At 31.6% G+C, this 20130-nt stretch overlaps 1 protein-coding gene across 1 annotated transcript in view; it reads right to left on the bottom strand.

The window, feature by feature from the left end:
- Positions 1 to 20130, bottom strand: part of LOC106463008 (THO complex subunit 2-like) — a 160632-nt gene that overhangs the window by 112141 nt on the left and 28361 nt on the right. Inside the window, exons 4-5 of the mRNA XM_013922975.2 lie at positions 17326 to 17441; positions 7202 to 7280 (exon numbers count right to left, since the gene is read on the bottom strand). Of these exons, the coding sequence (XP_013778429.1) occupies positions 7202 to 7280; positions 17326 to 17441 (195 nt within the window). The remainder of the gene's footprint in view (positions 1 to 7201; positions 7281 to 17325; positions 17442 to 20130) is intronic.

Here is a 20130-nt window from a genome sequence, read left to right as displayed (position 1 = left end):
ACTACTGTTCGCTTTATGATGCATTCATTCTGCAGGCTTTTTCTGCCAGGCTTATATACTAACAAAGAGGTGTCTCTCGATCACACTCAAACTTCCCTGAAAATTCGAGAAACTCAGTCACGCATGCTCCCAGCATCACGTGACTTCCGCTGTCGTAACAATATTAAGTATATAGTTTCGTACGAATTAGAAACTCAAATTACAAATATTGACAATCTAGAATATAAGATAAAAACGCCTTATCTTTTCTGTTTGCTAAGATATTGCTCATGTAATAAATCATACACAGTGGCACCACGCCCACCTCTTACCATTTTTGGAATCACTCCATTACATACACTAACCAATCGGAAGCTCAGAATGTCCTGCTAGTGGCTTTTTCAGCCAATTTAACGAGCTTGGACGCCATTTCTTTTGAAACAATATTTCATAGAGGTAGCGTGTGTATTTAGTCTGCTTGAAATTTCCTATTTTTTAGACTAAAACACATCTTAGTTGCTAAGCTTGATAAATTATAAATTATATGATATTGATGCAGTAATTTGTGATTGTTTAGTTATTCATATATATATATAAGTTTTAAAGGCTTAGCTACCTACGTCAAGCAGCAACCGAGTACAAAGGTCGTTTCTAGATGAGATAATTGTTTGCTTTACTTTATTATTTACTGTTCTATGTTCTAAGAAAAATAAGTTTAAGAACTTATTTCAAAATAGCAATAATCTATACACGTATATAATGTATAATAATTGAAATGCGACTTTATTTCACAAAATACTAATCTACTAAAACACAGTCGAGACAGGTCACTTTGTAAAGACTAAAGGTCAGTTATATATTATTGGATACTGTAACATGAGTGCACGTGCAAGCGTCATTGTAACTTCTGAAAGTTTCATGGCTGAAAGGTCAATATAATAAAAATAATAAATATATATAAATGTATAATGTTATGAGATTTAAGCTATTTAGTCTAAACATTTATGTTTTCGTGTTATAATCTGTAGTCATTCTAGAATGAAAAAGGCATAACTTATATTTATTACCTAATTTTCTTTAATATGGTTATGAGATCAGTCAAATGAACCATACCCTACAGAGATTAATTACTGAAAATAACAGATAAAATATAATGTATTTTTCTTAAGAAACATTTGATAACTATCTGGAAATTATGAAGATTTCGCATGTGAAATTTGAAATTTTTCTGATGCACAAAAGTATTTTTAATCTCAAAATGAAAAATTACTTTGCATGTTGGATAGGCAACATGGGAAAAGAAAAAAAGGCAAGAGAAAAACATTGCTTTACAAACCTTAAAATGTAATAAAAAAAATTGATATTTTGCATATGAAAGCATTGTAATGTTTACTGATAATCTGCCAAATTTCATTAATATATGCTCACTAATTAAAAATTTATGGTTACAAGGTCGATCCCAGGGACCGAGCCCATGCTGAAAGAGTTAAAACAAAATATTTCATAAACTATGCCAAACATCTGTTTAGTGGCCAGGGAATCCTTACCATAAACCACCAATTTTTTAAAGGTACAATGTCATCTGGCTATCTCAGTATAAAGGATGTACACAATATATGAACAGGAATTACTTTCCTAATTGTTGCTCTGAGGTTGGTTTATTACATTACCAAGATTATTCTGAAAAAAATCCAGTGAATAGTCATTTTTACGTATGTCTTGATTTATATCCTTGAGATCTTTTGAAAATGAAACAGAATCGTAACAAATTCTATAGTCCTTAAAATCTAGGGTTCCTTTCAAACCAGTCTTGATAGTTATTAGGTGACATGTATTCAAATTCAAACAAGTAATAAAAATATTTTGTAAATGTAAAATGATGTAGGGATGGCAGCACCAAAAAGAATACATACAAGAATATAGGAATGATACAGCTATAAACAATCATATCTACCTGACTTTCAATATTAATATTTAATATTACGTTGTAAAATGCATAAGTACAAATAGTTACAAGGTTGGTCAATTTGATCGACCTCATAGCAAGGATCTGTAATAGTCAAGAGTTTTTGACTCAGCTTGGTTTTCCTTGTATGTAAGTCCTGGGCTCTTATTTGCACTACATTGATGTCTACCTTGATATGACCATGATATTATGATAAACAAACTGCATACCAAAAGTCAGAAATATATAACTTCCAACTGCAGTAATATTAAAGTCAAGTATCATCTCTATATTCATATTTGCATTCCTTTTGGCACTGCCATCCCAATATAATTCTACATTTACAAAATGTTTTTATTACTTGTTTTGTAAAATTGTATTCTATAGATGTGTGTAATAAAATTTAATATGTGGATTGATTTTTTTTTTTTTACTCCTTCACTTCGTGCATAATATAGGGGTTGGTTCCCTAAAGACAGCAACTGTATAGTATACAAAGCATTGAGTATTCTACACATTATAGTCACCTAATGTTCATCTAATATTGGCTGGTAATTCCTGTTTCACCCTGTACTTAAGCTTTTTAAAGGAACACCAGATTTCTGTAAAAAAGCTATCTTCAAGGGGTAATAATAACATCATTTTACACTAGAATTACGAGTTGCTCTTTTAAATTTCTACTAGTTATTATGATTAAGTAATGACATAGTGCACTGCCCAGAAACACATAGAGTCAATTTAGGTTTAAAGTGATCTTAGTGATAAAGTACCTGTAGAGTTATCTCAACCGAAACACTTGCTGTTTTGGTATCTTAGTGATGGTTTCTTGCCTTGTTTTGAGGCTTGTTGGGTAGAGAAACAAATAAAAGTGATTGGCAATCACCTTTTAAAGTAAAACTCTGTTACTGTTGATTTTTCAGCAAGTATATTTGTATTACTCTTCTTAATACCTTGGCCATCCCTACATACAGAGTCTACTGACTCTTATGATAAAATGCTTATAGGATTTGTTTTTTGACAAATTTCAGTAGTTAAGGTGCCATCTTTGTCTCACATTTTCAGAAACCAAGAAAAATGTGTTGTTTATTCTGTTATTTAAATTTAGTGGTAGATTTTTGGTTAGTAAGATGTTAAGCTTGAACGTCTACATTACTTACAATGGAAAACACATTTCTAATGCTTGACGAGGCCATGGAAAACATTTTAGGACATTAAGTTAAAAGTCTCTCATATATATATATATATATATATATTTGTTACAATACCAAACAACAGTAAGCCCATCACTGCATCAAATTTTTACTTCTAAAGTATTTTATTAAGATCAAAACAGAACTAATGTAACATGTGGGCAAATTGTATCTTTTCTTCCTCCTATAGTTATGTATATACATTTTAAAAATTATTTAGTTGTTTAATTTCCATGCTATAATTCAGCAAGATGTGGCTCTATTGTAGGTAAAGCCTATTCTGCCAGAGAGGATATTGCAATAACATATAGCATCTGGGTTGAAATGACTGACAGTATAATATCCTTTGCTGGTTGAGTTGATAGTAACTAGATATAGCAGCCAACCAATGCTGTGAGAAGATAAAGGCCTAGAGATGATGTTGTCCACTACACCACTACAATTTAACCTGTTGAATTCAGGTATGCTTTCTTTAGCCAGTACTACTATGAGATTGTGGAGAGAAGATAATACTTAAAAACCTTTGTGTTTAGTTCAACAGAAGTCAGTTTAAGAAACAACAAAAAACATTGGAGCTAAACACACTCTAGTACAATTGTACTTTGTCTCTTTGTAACAATAAAGAGTTTTGTTTCATTTATATAAATTTGTCCAGTCTCATTATTCTATATTTAAAGAAACTCAGTCAAGTTATATAAAAAAAACACTTGCCTTATTTCTTGATCTAATATGTTGTTATTTGTGGAAAATTGGTATTATCTGAATATACCACACTTAACAATCTCAAAAGACAAAAAATAGTTCTATTGTTTGAAATGACAAGTTTCAAGATACAACCTGAAAGTCCCTACAACTTCCCTTCTTTGGAAATATAGAAAGAAAACAGGTGCTGCTGCAAAATGAAGCCTTTTTTTCCTTTTTGGTTATTTGGGAATAAGATACATTTGCAACCAACTGGATAGTGTCATCCTTATTTAAAATTCAACCTTGTTCTTAGGTCACAGTATCTAAAACTTAGATATATGTTGCTCTTTAAACCTGATAACAGTAAATTTTGTTTGTTTTCTTTTGTAAAAGTTTGAATATGGTAGATTCTTCAGTTAAGATGTTATTGCTTACTACTGCAGGGTTGTAGCTACAGTTGGCAGGTCTGCCCAGTACTCCCATGCAATGTGACTATTGCCACCCAGAACTAAATATCACAGTGAAAAAGTTCACCATAAGCATGAAAAATTTCTTTGTCAATTTTGCAGTGCAGTTTACATTGCAATTAGCTTGTAGTAAATAAACACTTTTCCAGAAAAGTCGCTAATTTGTACCAATTACCCACTGTTAAAGATAGATCAATTACAAAAATAAAACTCAGCCTAGTGTAACATTTGTCTCCACCTTTACTTTTTTGGGCTTGTTGTTCACATTATAACACATCTTTGCTTAGTGACTGATCATGTGGAGTGTTTCAGACTTTCCAAAAGAATTCACAAATTTTTCAAAGTCAGATTCTCTGGGGATATCATTATAATGGCTAATAAGCAAACAAAGCTTCTTAATTATTTGGAAAGAAAAATAAGCATGATGCCAATGAAATGGAAAATGAATCAGAAAAAACACTTGCAAGTCCATTTTTTATAGAATCAACTTTGCACAGCATTGTGAATACAATGGAATGCAGCCGTTAGATACCAAAGAAAACTCTAATCAGGGGAACCCTCAATAGGCTTACAAAAAATATGATCAAACATGCATTGGCTTTTGATCACTGATGGAGGAAAAATAGACCATGGTTAAAGTATGTACATAATGAAGGCATGTTTTTCACTTTTTGCAAAAAAATATCACAAAATTTCATTTAGCCAAAATGCTTGGAATAAAACAGGATGTAAGAGGATTCTACTTGAGAGAACTAAAAGTCAAGAGGCCACATAGGAACACAGGGATCTGGTGAGTGCAGAGCTATCATTTGAAGTCGTTGGGAAAGTTGATGATTTAATTATGAAACAACAAGAAATAATCAAGGATGCAATAGTTAAAGCTTTCCAGTGTGTATATTTTTCATGCAAGAATAAGATTGCTCAAACCACAAAATTTGAAAAGTTACTTGATCTAGGAAAGCTGTTGGGTGTTTGCATCAAGAAGACATTTGCAAAGGAAATAATGCAACATACATATCAAATATTGCCATCAGGGAATTTCTAGAACATTTAAGTGAAGTCATTTAAATGGACATATTAAATGAACTAAAATCAATGACAGCTTCGTGCTAATGTTTGATGAAACAACTGACTGTTTTGTTATTGAACAAATGGTTATTCATACAAGATTCATCATAAAAGACAGTGATGTTTGTATAAGATTTCTGAAAATACTGGATGCTTTGTCCAAAGTGCATGTACATCATGATCAGTTAGGAAATCATAGAGATCATAACAGATGTTGATACTGGTGTCACAAATGAAGGATCAGGAAACAATGAACTAGATAAGCAGGTCATTACTCTAAATGTTTATACCACCAGCAAAAAAGTAACAGACTAGATTAAAAACAAGGAACTGGAGAATGAAAAACTGCATGGAATCGGGACAGATGGGCCAGCAGTCATCATAGGAAGAATAAATGGAGCAGTAAAGAAAATAATGGACAAACTGGAAAACATAAAGCCAAATCCAATAGGACTGAGATAAGAGCAATCAATCACCATTGTGCAGCACATAAATTTAACCTGGCAGTTTCCTTTGCAGGCAATCAATTTGTTGTCATTCACAATTTGAAAAGAGTGTTAGGACAGATGTATGCTTTCTATCACAGCAGCACTTTACAGGAGAAAGGAATGTCAGCAGTACAGAAATTGTTGCATGAACCACTAAAAGAAAGTGGCAAGGTGACTAATTCTGCTGAAACAAAGTGGCTAGCTCTTGGACAGTGCAAAATCAAGCACAAGAATATCCTGACCAGTGTCCTCATCAAGACAACTAATTTGTTCCATCTCATGACAAAATTTTGCATTTATAGCCCCACTTTTTCTTCTCTGCAATGTCTTACCAACCATCAATAAGCTGAGTGAGACACTTCAGAAATCAAATCTTGACTTTAACACAGTTAAAATTTCTCTCACAGCTACATCAGCTTCTTTAAAAGAGAATAAGAACATGGACATGACAAAAGCAATAAATTAGACTACTGATCAATTAAAAGCCATAGGAATTCTGGTGAATCACAAGAATTGTTTCCAAAATGATATTAAATAGTTCAGCAAGAACACAACAGTGACATTCGCTGACAAATTAACAGAAAACTTAGATGTGAGATTTGGTGACTCAGATATCACGGCTGCTTTCAGTACTGTTTTTAGTCCTTCCAAATATGTAAGACCTACCTCTATGGATGTACTGCTGCCTACCTTGTGTAAATTGAACATTTTGCTCTCTGACAGGAGCAAACCCTTGAAGAATTATAAGATTTTTTGCACCACAGTGATGCAGCAGCAAGTAACCACTGTGAATCAGAGGGGATGTTGAATAAGCTAACTGCAAAGACAAGCACATACAGTAACATGCTCCCTCAACTTTCAACCCTAGCAAAAATATACAAGTACAATCTTCCCCACACTTTTTTTTTTGGCTGGTCAGGTGGTGTGAGAGATAGTACGATGGCAGCAACTGCAGGCACATGCATCTATGGGCTTAGACTGGTTTTTACCAACCACCACTCAAATCATCGTAGCTACAACCCTGTACTATTGTATGACATAAAATATGAATATTTCTCCTAGTAATACAACTTCAATAATAAACAAAGTATTATAAAAGGAAAAAAGGAAGCAAACAATAATATTCTTAATATAAATATTGCTGTATTACATAGTATGTTTGAAAACATAATCAGAAACAAAAAATACATCAGTATGTACACCATCTAGCTTTAAACTCCTTCATTCTATCAGTTTAATCCAATTGCTTGAGGCAGAAACATGTCAGAGCCAATTGGAATTAAAAATTATGAACAGCTCATAAAATTAAAAAATGAATAACTACAAAATATATTAAATTAATAATAAACAAGTAGTTTCTTAATAACATTTATTACCTACCCCATCTTTATGTTCCATAAGATGAAATTCATGTTCTAGAATTAGGCTGTTTTTCTTGGCTTTCAGCTGTCCTGAATAGCTGTCAAAAGAACACAACTTTTTTAACATGTATTTTTTCATATTTACAAAATTCTAAATCACAACATATCAAAATAATATACAAGTAATACATATATTAAGTATTATGCATTTTGACAAAATACTGTTCTTTGCAGTTTTTTGTAGCTAATGATCTACATACCTCATAATTACGTTTTAGATGTTCTAAAAATAAATGTTGAGGTGTTTACTTTTAAAAACATCTAGATACATTCATTGCTTCTTTAAATATCATAAAATAGTAAGATTTTAAAACATCAATTCATTAAAAACATATAAACCAATGAAAAATTAGTTTATTTATATAAAAAAATAATAAAATACTAACTTATTTCATAAAATACATGAACCTGTCTTAATAACAAATATTAGGCCTCTGGAGATTAAACAATTAAGCTCAAATAATTACACAGCGGATACTCTTTATGTGCTGTCAGCTTAAAACATTGTGTAGTAAGCATGAAAATATACAAGCAGTTAACTTTCGTTACATGTGGAAAAGTGATAACTCAATACAAATAATCTAATCAAGCAGATACAGATTCTAACTAAAGGTAACCAAGAAAAAAAGTTTTAATAACTTGTCATCTGTGCTGTTTAAAAAGTTAAAGAATAGCTTCTTTCTCAAATTTTGAAGTCAGTACTAAAATAATAAAATATTTTGTCAATTAAAATAAAAAACAAAATTCTAATTGTCTTAGCTTCACTTATTCATAATATTATTTCTCAAATACTCATATTAATTATGTTTGTTCCTCTTCTGATAAGATGTTCAGCATATTTTTTACAATAATTCTAATATAAACATTTTTAAAATTATAATTTCCTGAGATACAAGTAAACTATATTTTAACCATAATAATTTTAGCATGTATTTAATAAAACTAGGAAACCATTTTTGTGAATATGATCTATTGTAATGGAGCCCAAATATCACTAAAATCTTTACCCTTCAGAATACACACATATATATATATATATATATATATAGAAACATAAAATTTATTCAACATTTATTTTTAAGTATCAAGAATAACTGATAAAACAGTGGGCACAACAGGTAAAAATACTGAAAAAATACTTATGACTAGTGTTGAGAGAATAATGTCATAAACAAATAAAAAGACTTGTAATAATCCCATTTTCACGACAAATTAAAAGACAAGAGAATAAAAAGTATTAAAGATATGTCAGCTAGATTTACATAGATATCTGGAAAGCATAAGGAAGAATAAGTGTAACAGAATATTTACTGAAGTATCAAATTTGCTTCAACATCATTCTCTGTTCGAGACAACACTGTATTAAAAGCATTTATTAAAAACCATTGGAAGTATATATTTCTCTTTTCCCTGAAAAACAAACTAAAACATCAAATATTGTTATGTACCCAAATTTTTCCTTTTTTCTCCTTCTGTACATTTTAGAATACATACCTAACTTATAAACAGTACTAAGTCACTGAACCTAAAAGCTTTTACATAATCACATGATCAAAAACAAAATTAATTTGAATTTGGATAACACTTCAAACAAAAGAAAAAACATTAAACCCTACACACATCTGCTCACCATCTACAAAACATTTCTAACGTGTTGGTCAGATACTAAACAAAACACATTACTTTACTACACAACATTTACATCATCATACGGTATATTTTAACACTTAACTCTCTCACTACAGGTTTGGTCAATTCAGCCAAGTTTGTGACCCCAAAATTGACCGTTAGAGCTTCCATACTATAAATTCTAATATGTTTTGTGTATTTTCATGAAATTTTGCAAGCTTTCAGTAAACACTACATCTTTTGTAAACGAAAAGTCAGCATTTATAAGAAAAAGTTTTACCAAAAATTTCTCCATGAATATATGGAATCAAAGTGTTTTACTGCTCCAAGTGCAGTGATTTTCATATTAGAATTAAATATACTTTTCTTCATATGAAAATTGACAAATTTCATTTGTGTAATCTCTAAAACCTTCTAAATAAATTTCAAACGTTTTTTCAGTAAAACTTTATATTTTATCTGTTATTTTTCTATAGCCTAACTCTATATGGACTTGATCGATTTCACTGACCTTGTAACCACCACACAAAAAAAGAAGGGAATTAAATCTAAATTACCCTTTCTTTCTTTCTAAAATGAATGCAAATTTAACAGTATTATATATTTTTTCATCTTACCTTATATAACCTAACAAGTTTCTATTTTTTACATTTTAGTAACTTTTATAATAATAAATAAAGAATACACATAAAAAAAAAGAAATATAGTACATACCTGGATCTTTATTTTTGCTGTAGACTGCTGATGAAACTTAATTCAACTTTTTTATACTAATAGTATTGATACACTAACTATATATATATATATTTAAATAATGCACACAAGGACACAGAATAAAAACATGTAAAAAACATACAATGTCCAATAAATATCATAATTTTTCTGGCTTTTTCACTATTCAATAAGAGCCGTTGAAAATTCAGCTAAACTCGCCATGTGTTTCCTGTGGGAATAAAGTTTGAACTGGAAGCAGAATAGACAATTTTCTGTTCAGAAAACAATGTAATATAATACATCATTTGATAGTTTAAAACTTCAGCTTTCTAGTGGTTATAAATTTAGTATTTAATATCAGAAAGAACTATTGGCAATTTGTGAAAGAGAAGATATGACAGATGGGCATGGCAAGTGGATCTGATTTTCTAGTTTATGGCTCTGTAAATAAATAAGAATGAAGGCTATAAAAATTGTGCTTTGCCTGAGTAATAACTATATTATATAATGAGTAACTTATATTCAATTTTACATTTCTTGGAGAGATGATAAATAAACTATAGAGCAAATGTTACAAGTCTCAAACTAGGGGAGATTGAGGATTTTTAAAAGTATTTCCTTATTTAATTAAGAGCTAAAAATTATATAATATTAACTGTTGATTTATTAACTACATTTATGTCAAGTTTATTTGTACACCATAATAATAAAGTAGTTTAATTAAATTTTGAAAATAACTCTCTACAAAGTTGTGATATATGCACTTAACCTGCCCATGGTGAGAGGGTTACTCATCTGGATGAAGAGTAAGTAAAAATGCATACATCAAACATTTTTACAAAATTACATTCAAAATTAACTTAAACTACTTTATTATCATGTATGTCAATAAACTTGGCATCAAAACATAGCTAAAAAATCAACTTACCAACACTGAAAATGCATTTCTGATAGTCACTCACCTCTTCTTACATCTAGCTTCCCTGATTCAGTGCTGCCCTCTATATGCGCACTTTTTTGCTAACCACTAGCCTTGAGGCTCCCACTCAGTCTCATGTGTTTCCACATGACATTGTTGCATGCAAGTAAGCATGTAACAATCGTCCACCAATAGCAGTGCAACACTGCCTCCAAGTGCAGCTGGCTCCCCACCAGAAGTGGGGAAGAAAGGTGGGAGGTGTAAGAGCAAGTGAGTATCTGTCAGAAATACATTTTCAGTGTTGGAAAATGTTAACTTCCAATATACTACATAACCTCCTCTCATATCTAGCTAGAATGCCACACTGAAGTGGTGGAGGGACTGGTGCAAAATTTTAACTAGATGAGCCCCCTTCAGAAAGTGCCCGAAGAGAACCAGTGGATTGTGTCACCCTATAACTTGGAACAATATTGGAGTAAACTCATGGTAGACCACACCTCGACTGTACTAGAACACACTTTTCGCTGCCAGAAAAAAACAGAGAAGTATTGCAAAGACAAGCAGAAGTGCTAAATGTGTAGTGTGACTATTGCATGTCAGACCATACATGGTGAGTCAACTCCAGTCTAAAACCATGCAGCATCTGGGATTCGGCTTCCAGGCCATAGTAAGAAGAGAGTCCCTAACATCTTCATCTCAAGACCAAAGAGACAGAATGGGAAAGTAACAATTGCCTTGCAACTAAGTAAAGACTTATGTTGGCTGGTCCTGCACCAATCCAACACTAGAACACCCAAGAACCTGACTTCCAGAGAGGTAAACTGTTCTACATGAACAGTACACCACTACCCTACTCTTTACAGGGTGGAACAGGAGGCATCCTTCATGGTCCACTATCCCAGCAGCTAGGAACTGGTTAGTGGCAAGACTCCCATGTTACGAGGAGATGAAATTATGGTGGGAAGTCCATCAACATTAGACAGTGCAACAAGAGACCATGAAAACCCTATTTTTAGAAGCAAGCAAGCACTAGGTTTTAAACTAGGCATGGAGAATGGGCAGAATTCCTCTACCTCCTTTACTCAAGCTTGTCCATGACTGGGTACGGTCTGGATTGGGCCTTGTTTAGGAAAATGAGCACTGTGAGGATACCTAGAGCAGCAGTCTTAAGTAACACCCCATCTCATGAGTGAGCACTATATTGGGCCAGGATAGTCCTACACTGTGCAGATATTGATTAAGTATACCCTGGCAGACAACACTTGACACTAAGAGGGATCCTGTAATGGATGAGAGGGCTCTGTAAAAAGAGAGTGAGAAGAAAAGAAAGATGGTATGACATGTGGAGAATAGTGACTAGAGGCAGTCCATAGCCTAGTGAGGGAGAAATGAACAGATGATGGAGATAGTGTGTAAAAAAGTTGTTGTGATGGTCATCCATATACCAGTCCGAACAATTTTCTCCAACAGATCATGGAAGTGAGCAGCCAATGAGTGAGTTAAGTGATGGATTTGATAGGAAGACACCTGGAAAAGCTGATATGCATCTCCATCCAATAAAGAATATACTAGATAAGAGTAACAGGAGAAAGATTGTAAAAAGATAAAGGATTCCATAGAATGAAGAAATGAGAACCAAGAAAGGAAGAAGTGCAGACCACATAACAATGGACCACAAGAACATGACAGAGGGTGCAATTGCGATCCAAACATGTATACAGATGAGAAATGGAAAGAAGAGATATAGGGGTGAAAGCACTATCATCCTACATATCGCAGACATTTTATGGAGAAAAATGAAATCTGGATAGAGACAGATATAGGAGCGATGGAATAGAATGCAATAAGAATCACTGGCATACTTATCAGAACACTGACAACCACAGACAAGAAGAAGGAGAGGAGGAAATAACTGTTAAGGGAGAAATGGTATAAGCAACAGGAAGCCAAAGGTTCAAAGGGAGGTAGAGTAAGGGCATTAAGAACAAGGAGAGCTTGGGAGGAAAAAAAACCAACACAATTATGGTTGTCTGTCTAGAGTGAACAGTCCAAGTGTTCAACACTAGACAGTGTGGAAATTACCATCTTTGTATAAATCACATTGTGGAAAATAAGAGCAACAAAGTCTGCAGAGCAGAACTGCTTGAAAATAAAAACAAATAACTGTTAATGATAAGAAATCTTCAGTGAGTGAAAAAAAGACATGCCTCAACATGAATGTCAATTCAAGAACTGATTATTAAACAATCTGTATATAGGAAGACAGCTGCACTAGGAGAGGTTGCACTCCTATTGGTGAGGGTTTTCTCATTCTTGCTGGCATGCAACAATGGAGAAAAATCAAATGGAAACATGCATGATTAGGTGGGAACCTCAAAGCTAATGGCAAGCAAAGCTTGCAAATAGAGCAACACTGAATCAGGAAAGCTAGATGTGAAAGGAAGTTACATATTGTATTGGAATTTAATATTATATAAGCTTTAATTCTTTGAACTTAAAAAGATATGTATAAATAAATTCTCAAACTTCACTTGTTGATATCACATGACACTTATTCAGTCTGAACTGTCCAGATTTAGATATTCTTCCCATCCCTACATTTTAGTTACTTTTATAATAATAAAGAATAAAGATAAAAAACAAGAAATAAAGTACTTACCCAAGTAGTTTTTTTTTGGCTGTCAACCATTGATGACACTTAACCTTATATTTTTAAACTAATGTGATAGTGCATTAAATAATTTTTTATTTAATTAAATAATACACCAAAGAACATAGACTAATGACATGCAAAAAGCAGCCAATTTCCTCTAACAATCACAATTTCTCTGGCTTTTTAACTATTCGACAAGAGCAGTTACAAATTCATCCAAGCTAGCCGTTGTGATTCCCATGGGAACCAGTTGTATTGCAAGTGAAATTGACAATTCTGTGTTCAGAACACAACATAATAGAATATGTCATTTGATATATGAAAACCTTGGCTTTCTATTGGTCATAGGTAATACAAAATCAAACGAAAGAGAGAACTATTAACAAATTCTGAAAGAGGGGATGTGACAGGTAGGTGTGGCAGGAGGGGTCTGATTTTCTATTTGATAACTCTGTAACTAAACAAAATTGAAGGCTATAAAAATTGTGATTTGTCTGTGCAATGATGGTTTTAGAGTGAGTAATTTATTTTTAATTTTGTACTTACTGAAAGTGAAAAGAGAAAATACCGAGAGAAAATTTGTCATGTGTGTCACAGTAGGGAGAAAATTACAATTTTTTAAAAATATTTCCTTATAGTTTTAAGAACTTAAAACTTATATGCTATTAAAATATGGATTACTAATTAAGATTTATGCTATTCTAATTGGTATAACATAAACAAAAAGCAGCTTAATAAAATTTTGAATGAAAGACACTAAAACCTCGTGTCATGCGCAGTAAAGGATACCCTTGGTGATAGGGTTAAATATTGGTCAAAATGGCTGAGTCCATACACAGAATTAAAGAAGATAAGGGTAGTGCTGAGAAACTGAATATATGTTTAAAGTAAAAAAAGTTAGCAGGGATTTTTGTTCTAGAATTTTTGTGCAAAGCTACACAAGAGCTACCTATGCATAATCATCCCTACTATTGAACTGATAAGAAGGAAGGCAGCTAGTCAACACTGCATCTACCTCCAATTCTTTGGTAATTCTTAACTGACCAAATAGTGGGATTTAATTGGAACTGTTATAGCACACCAACAGCCCCAAAATGCAGAGCACATGTTAACAGCAATTAAACATGATCCATGAACACTTGTACTTACAGTCTGAGAAAGCTAACCACTACGCAATGCCTAACCCTATAACAGTTAAGAGAGGTTACATATCCTTTATGTTATAAGGAAGAGATGATATTACTGAAATAAATAACCTTTATCTTTAAATATGAAAAAGGTAACACTAAAGAAATACTGCATACTCTTATATTCAAAGGTGGCAAGGTTAATATTGATGAGTTGCTTCATATTCTGATATTACATAAAAGAGATAGTACCTTAGAGTGAATGCTGTATATTCAGATGTTTAATAAGGGCAAAATGAGAGATGTAACAACATCTCATATTGAAAAATAGAGTATAACACAGAGAGTTACCGTGTACTCTTAAATTAAAACTAGGGAAATGTAAGCATAAAGATAATACATACTCTTACATTTAAAAAGTGACATTTTTACAATGCACCCACATCCCAAATGCTGCATACTCTTATGTTTAAAGAGAGACAGAGTAATGTTGATGAGATACATGACCTATGTGAACACTGAAAACATGCTGCATACTCTTATGGTTAAACAAAGAAACAATGTGTGAATGCTCAAAATTCACTTTAAAGAGAATAATACTAACTAAATGTTGAAGCTCAGTACCCTTCAAGTTCAAAAAATGACATTTTAAAATGGAGAGGGTGCAACATACCCCTTATGTTTAACCCTGTGTGCATTGGCTTGATCCATTTATTATAGAATTAATTGTTACGATTATTATAATTTTGTAAGCTTTTAGTAAACATTACAAGTATTTTGTACACAAAAACTTAGTTTACTGAGCCAGTCTGACACAGACTATGACTAGTCTGTGTGGAAGGTGACTTTCATGCTGAGAATAGAAATACTTATTTTCATCTTATGGTTTTCATATTTTATTTGCATAACCTACAGAACTTTATAAAAGAATATCAATTTTATTTGGTAAAATTTTATACTTTATTATTTATTTTCTAACACTAACTATAGTGAAATCATCTGTGGTAAAAGTTCAGAGATTAGAGTGAATGAACATCTGCACCGTCATGGGTTCCTCAAGGAGTATCACTAAAAAAAGAAATCGCTTAAGTTTTCTTGTATAATCTAATATGTTTCTAATTTCTACATTTTAATTACATTTATAACAGTAAATAGAAATTATACATAAAATTAGAAATTTAGCATTTAAGCATGGGTTACATACTTTCTGCTGTTGAAGTCTAAATAAAAGTTAACCCTAGTTTTTGATAGAGTTGTTGTTAGTGCTTTATTTAATTTATATGTATTTCAAATATGAAGTTTAGAACACAAAATAATAACAAGCACAAAGAATACAATGCTCTATAATTATTATAAATTAACTGGCTTCAGTTAAATTAACTGCAAAGTGAAGCACATTATGTAATTCTCATTAAATGTCCTTCCAATAATAAAACGACTGAATAAATTGTTTATAACTTGACAAGAACTTTCAGAAAAGTATGCAGTTTGAGAAAAATATTTAATTTTGGTTTTGCTATTATTTCTAGTAAAAATTCGTTATTTAATTTAGTTATTTGCACTCAGACTTTGAATAATTCACCTGCAAGATAATTTTCATTTTGAGTATAAATATACTATTTATTACCTTACAGTTTTCACATTTCACTTGCTTAATCTCTAGAACCTACTAAATGAATATCATACGTTTTTAAAGATAATTTGTTTATATTTCATTTTCCATTTCCTCTACCAAATCACTAACTCTAGCTACTATCATCAATGTACAGTGCAATGAAATGCTTAAAATTAAGAAACAGAAGTGTGTACATACCTTTTAACTCTTCATTAAATAATCTTAAGATATCTTCTTTGGGTCATATACATAATTTCGCATCTTTACCTTTTTACTTATGTATTATCTTTAATGACTTATTTTCCTTTCCTATTCATTACCATTGCTTATTTATGTCGACACATGTCAACGGGTCCCCTCGGGCAATAAAACATTGTGAGAAAGTTAGAACGTCATACAGGAAAGAAGGATAATGTAAGTAGACAATTTGGACCAAAGACACATCATTTTATAAACAAATGTGAAGATGGAGAATATATCTAAATATTTTCTTTTGTAGTTACAAGACTACAACTTTCATAATAATAAAATTTGAATTATAAACCTTTTGATGCCAAATTTATTGACATACATTGAATAACAAATATTTTAAATTAAATTTTGAATGTAATGCTGCAAAAGGTTGTGACATGCTGCCATTGACCCCCACCCATAAATACAGGGTTCACAAGGGTAAGGAAACACTGAAGGAATATAAGTGTTTTATTCAAAAGGTGTAGCACTAAGATAAATCTGCATTTAACCTTGTGTTTAGTCACAATGAGAGATGCTACATCTTTTATGCTTAAAGAGGATGATCATAATGCCAAAGAACTGCTGCATATCCTTAAGTTCAGGAAAAGAATAACAATATAATGAGTAACAATCAGAGATGGTTGCATACTCTTTAGGTTCAAAAACAGAGTGGGTAGCCTTGAGAGGATTCTGCACACTCTTAAGAACAAAAGATAGAGAGGACAACATTAAAAGAACCTATGTACTCTTATATTTATTAACTGTAATTATTAATTATATTTATAATTCTACCAGCAGTTCAGTTCAGTTTAACTGAAAATAAAGAATAAAGATGATCACTACTTAAACACACCTCCATACTGGACATTCGTTTTGAAAAATGGGGAATTCTATAAGAAGATGTAAACTCGACCACCAAAAAATTGTGTATAACGTATGAAGAATTTCAAAACTAATAACTTTTATTACATATAATGTGAATGAAACTATAATACAGGTTTTATGAGTTAATACACACATGTAAGTGAGAACTGCACAGAACACATATCAATAATTTAATTCCAACATTATTGAAATTCTACTTAACAGACAATATAAGAATTATCTAATCTTCTAAAAGCATCTTATTTTTGTGTGGCAGAATTTTTTTTTATATAAATAATTTATGAAAATTATAAAATAATATTCATACCCTGTAGCAATGGCATAGAGATCAGGTCTTTTTTCCTTTTCATCTTCACGAATTTTTTCAATTCTACGTTCTAAAGCTAAACCAAGATTGGTAATGATAGGGAAATATGGCAAGATCTATTAAAAAAGGGTAACATATATTTTAATGAGCTTCACTAAAAAACTAAACATTATACTTAACTTTATCGTAAATCCTCACATTATAAATAATCACACATTATTTCTTTTTTCAGATGAAACCTCAAATCATATCCTACCTTAACACCTCTACAGAAATATTATTATATACAAGGTTCTCAAGTTTGCAAATAACAGATATTAAAATTACTTTAGTATATGGAAAATAATATAAAGTTAATAAATATGAGCCTGCACACAGAAGACAAAAATACAGTGATATTAACAGTGAAAATGACATGCCACATTATTGTTAGTAACAACTTAAGACAGCCAAACTCGAATTGCCAGATAAACAATGATCTTAACAACAACCTTTTATCATTGACATGTAATAGTTAATATGAGCACTCAATTTTTACTGCAATATGTTGCATGATATTTTCTTTATCAGGTCTTCCAACAAGCTCTCCAGAAAAAGTAGGGACTTTAGTTGGGCAAATTTTTTCAAAAAGTAGGGCCCATCAGTAGAGATAACTTAGACTTCATAGGGGACTTACCACCATGTTTTATACAATTATCTACACTGTCATAACCATTAAAACATTACAAAATGCAATGAAGCATAATACCTAATTTAATTTGTAGGGATGTTTTCACTAATTAAACTAAACTTCATCTTAGCCAGTTTGTTGTGTTGATCTCTCTGGGCATGTTTCAAATATTGCTGTTTGACATTATTATCACAAGCTACTCATTTGGTAGTGGTTGACACTAACATGAAAGTTCATGACCATTATTGACTACATAGGATAATGGTTGGTGCTGGAATCATGTTTTTCTATCTGGCATTTTAGTTTTCTACATGACTATGAAAACATAAAACACCACCAATGCATCTATTAGATTACAATAAAATTAATATCTATATAAATAATACACTTGCATTTGTCTGTCCTGAACTTTCTTGCAAATTTCTCGATCAAACACTACAAATCTCATACTGTTAGAAATGCCTTTGTCCGAGGAATCCAGAATGCATATTGGCTTTTCAATTCAGAATCACCTTACTTGTTTTTTGCTTAGTCAAACTTTTAAACACAAGTACTGTACACGACACAATGTTTTTTATTTGCAAAGTATTTCATACAAACATTTAACCCATGTGAAATTTCCAAAAAAAATATGAACATTACATTAAATACCATTTCTATAAGTTTTCTGAATATGCACGTGCAATTTGTTCAAAATCATAAGCTTATTATTTTGTGAAAATGCATTCAGACATTTCTGCATATTCAGTTAAGTTTGCCTTCATTACAACTTTACATTTACTTTACTTTGTAATAACTTAACTTCAGTTTTGTTTCCTAGACAGCTATAAGCACCTTTTAGCTACTTTTTTCTTTACTACATGTATTATTTTTCATTTTTGAAAGTTTCTTTGTTTCAACTTGTAAAACTGTATCATACAGTAAATGCTCATAACTGTTTCATACTCTGTACACTATTATCAATACCATTATTTTACTTTATTGCTTACTTTACCTGTAGGTTTATTAAATAATGTTATGTATTTGCAGTTTCATTAAAGTTACATCTATGTAAGTTTGTTTGACTGACCACATAAAATGTTTTCAGACAGACCAGGATTTATTGATCTAATACAAAATGCCTGCTAGAAAGTGTCACTTAAATGGCATGCATGAAAATGCTAGAATAAGGTAAGTTCAAGAAGAGGGCATGAAAACTATCATAAATGTTTTGCAGGTCACAGCTAGTTGTCTATTGAAACTATCAGGGTTTAGCTATTTCAGGAGATGACTGACAGAGTGATATTTTCCAATAAATTGATAATTGCCTGTGAATCCCTGTCTATTAACATTCATTTGCTTATGGTCCTTTGCCTGATATAACCTACTTATAGTTTTATTGTATATCCATGATATCCAACTATTTGCCTACAATTTTGTGGTATTCCCACATATATAGATTTTCTACACATGAGAATAATATCAGCTCTAACCGACTTACAGGAGTTGAAAAAAAAAGATACAGGTTTTTTAGTAAAACCAAAACTCAAGATGATCACTTTTCTCTCTAACTGCTGAAAGACCTATGACAGGCAAATTCTGGATAAGAGTAAGAAAATCAATAATAATGTACATACAAGATAGTTAACTTTCCCAGAATGTATTTTTTTCATCCATTACACTTGGTCATCCCATCAGTAAAAATAAGGTATTTCTGGTGTCATTAAAGCATATTTTAGCACAATTCTAACACATGCTCTAGCACCATTTACTGTGAGAAAGTTCATAAACACTGCAGGTGAGTGAAAGTATATATGCGTGTGATGACCTTTGATCAAATGTATGTAATAGCAATACATTTTGAAGGTTCTGGTGAAGAGATGTGCATCTTCCTAAACTAAAAAGAAACATTTGATAACATTTCCATAATCTTGTATCCATGAATTTTGTCTGAGATCAACCCTATATATTAATTTTTTTTTGTAGTGATCCTTTGTCCTTTGCCTGATTATAACTAGTTAGTTTATTACATACTAACATTTTAACATGAGTTTCTGCTTCTGGGTTTCGCCTGAGACCAATTACTTATTACGCACTGTTAAGGTTTTCCAAATACTCTATTTTACTTTACCCGATGACTACCGGTACTAACTTTC

This window comes from Limulus polyphemus, unplaced genomic scaffold (assembly GCF_000517525.1).
Source record: "Limulus polyphemus unplaced genomic scaffold, Limulus_polyphemus-2.1.2 Scaffold1300, whole genome shotgun sequence".
Taxonomy (NCBI): Eukaryota; Metazoa; Arthropoda; class Merostomata; order Xiphosura; family Limulidae; genus Limulus; species Limulus polyphemus.
Note: the sequence above shows the minus strand (reverse complement) of the source record. Positions and strands in the feature narration are given on the sequence as shown.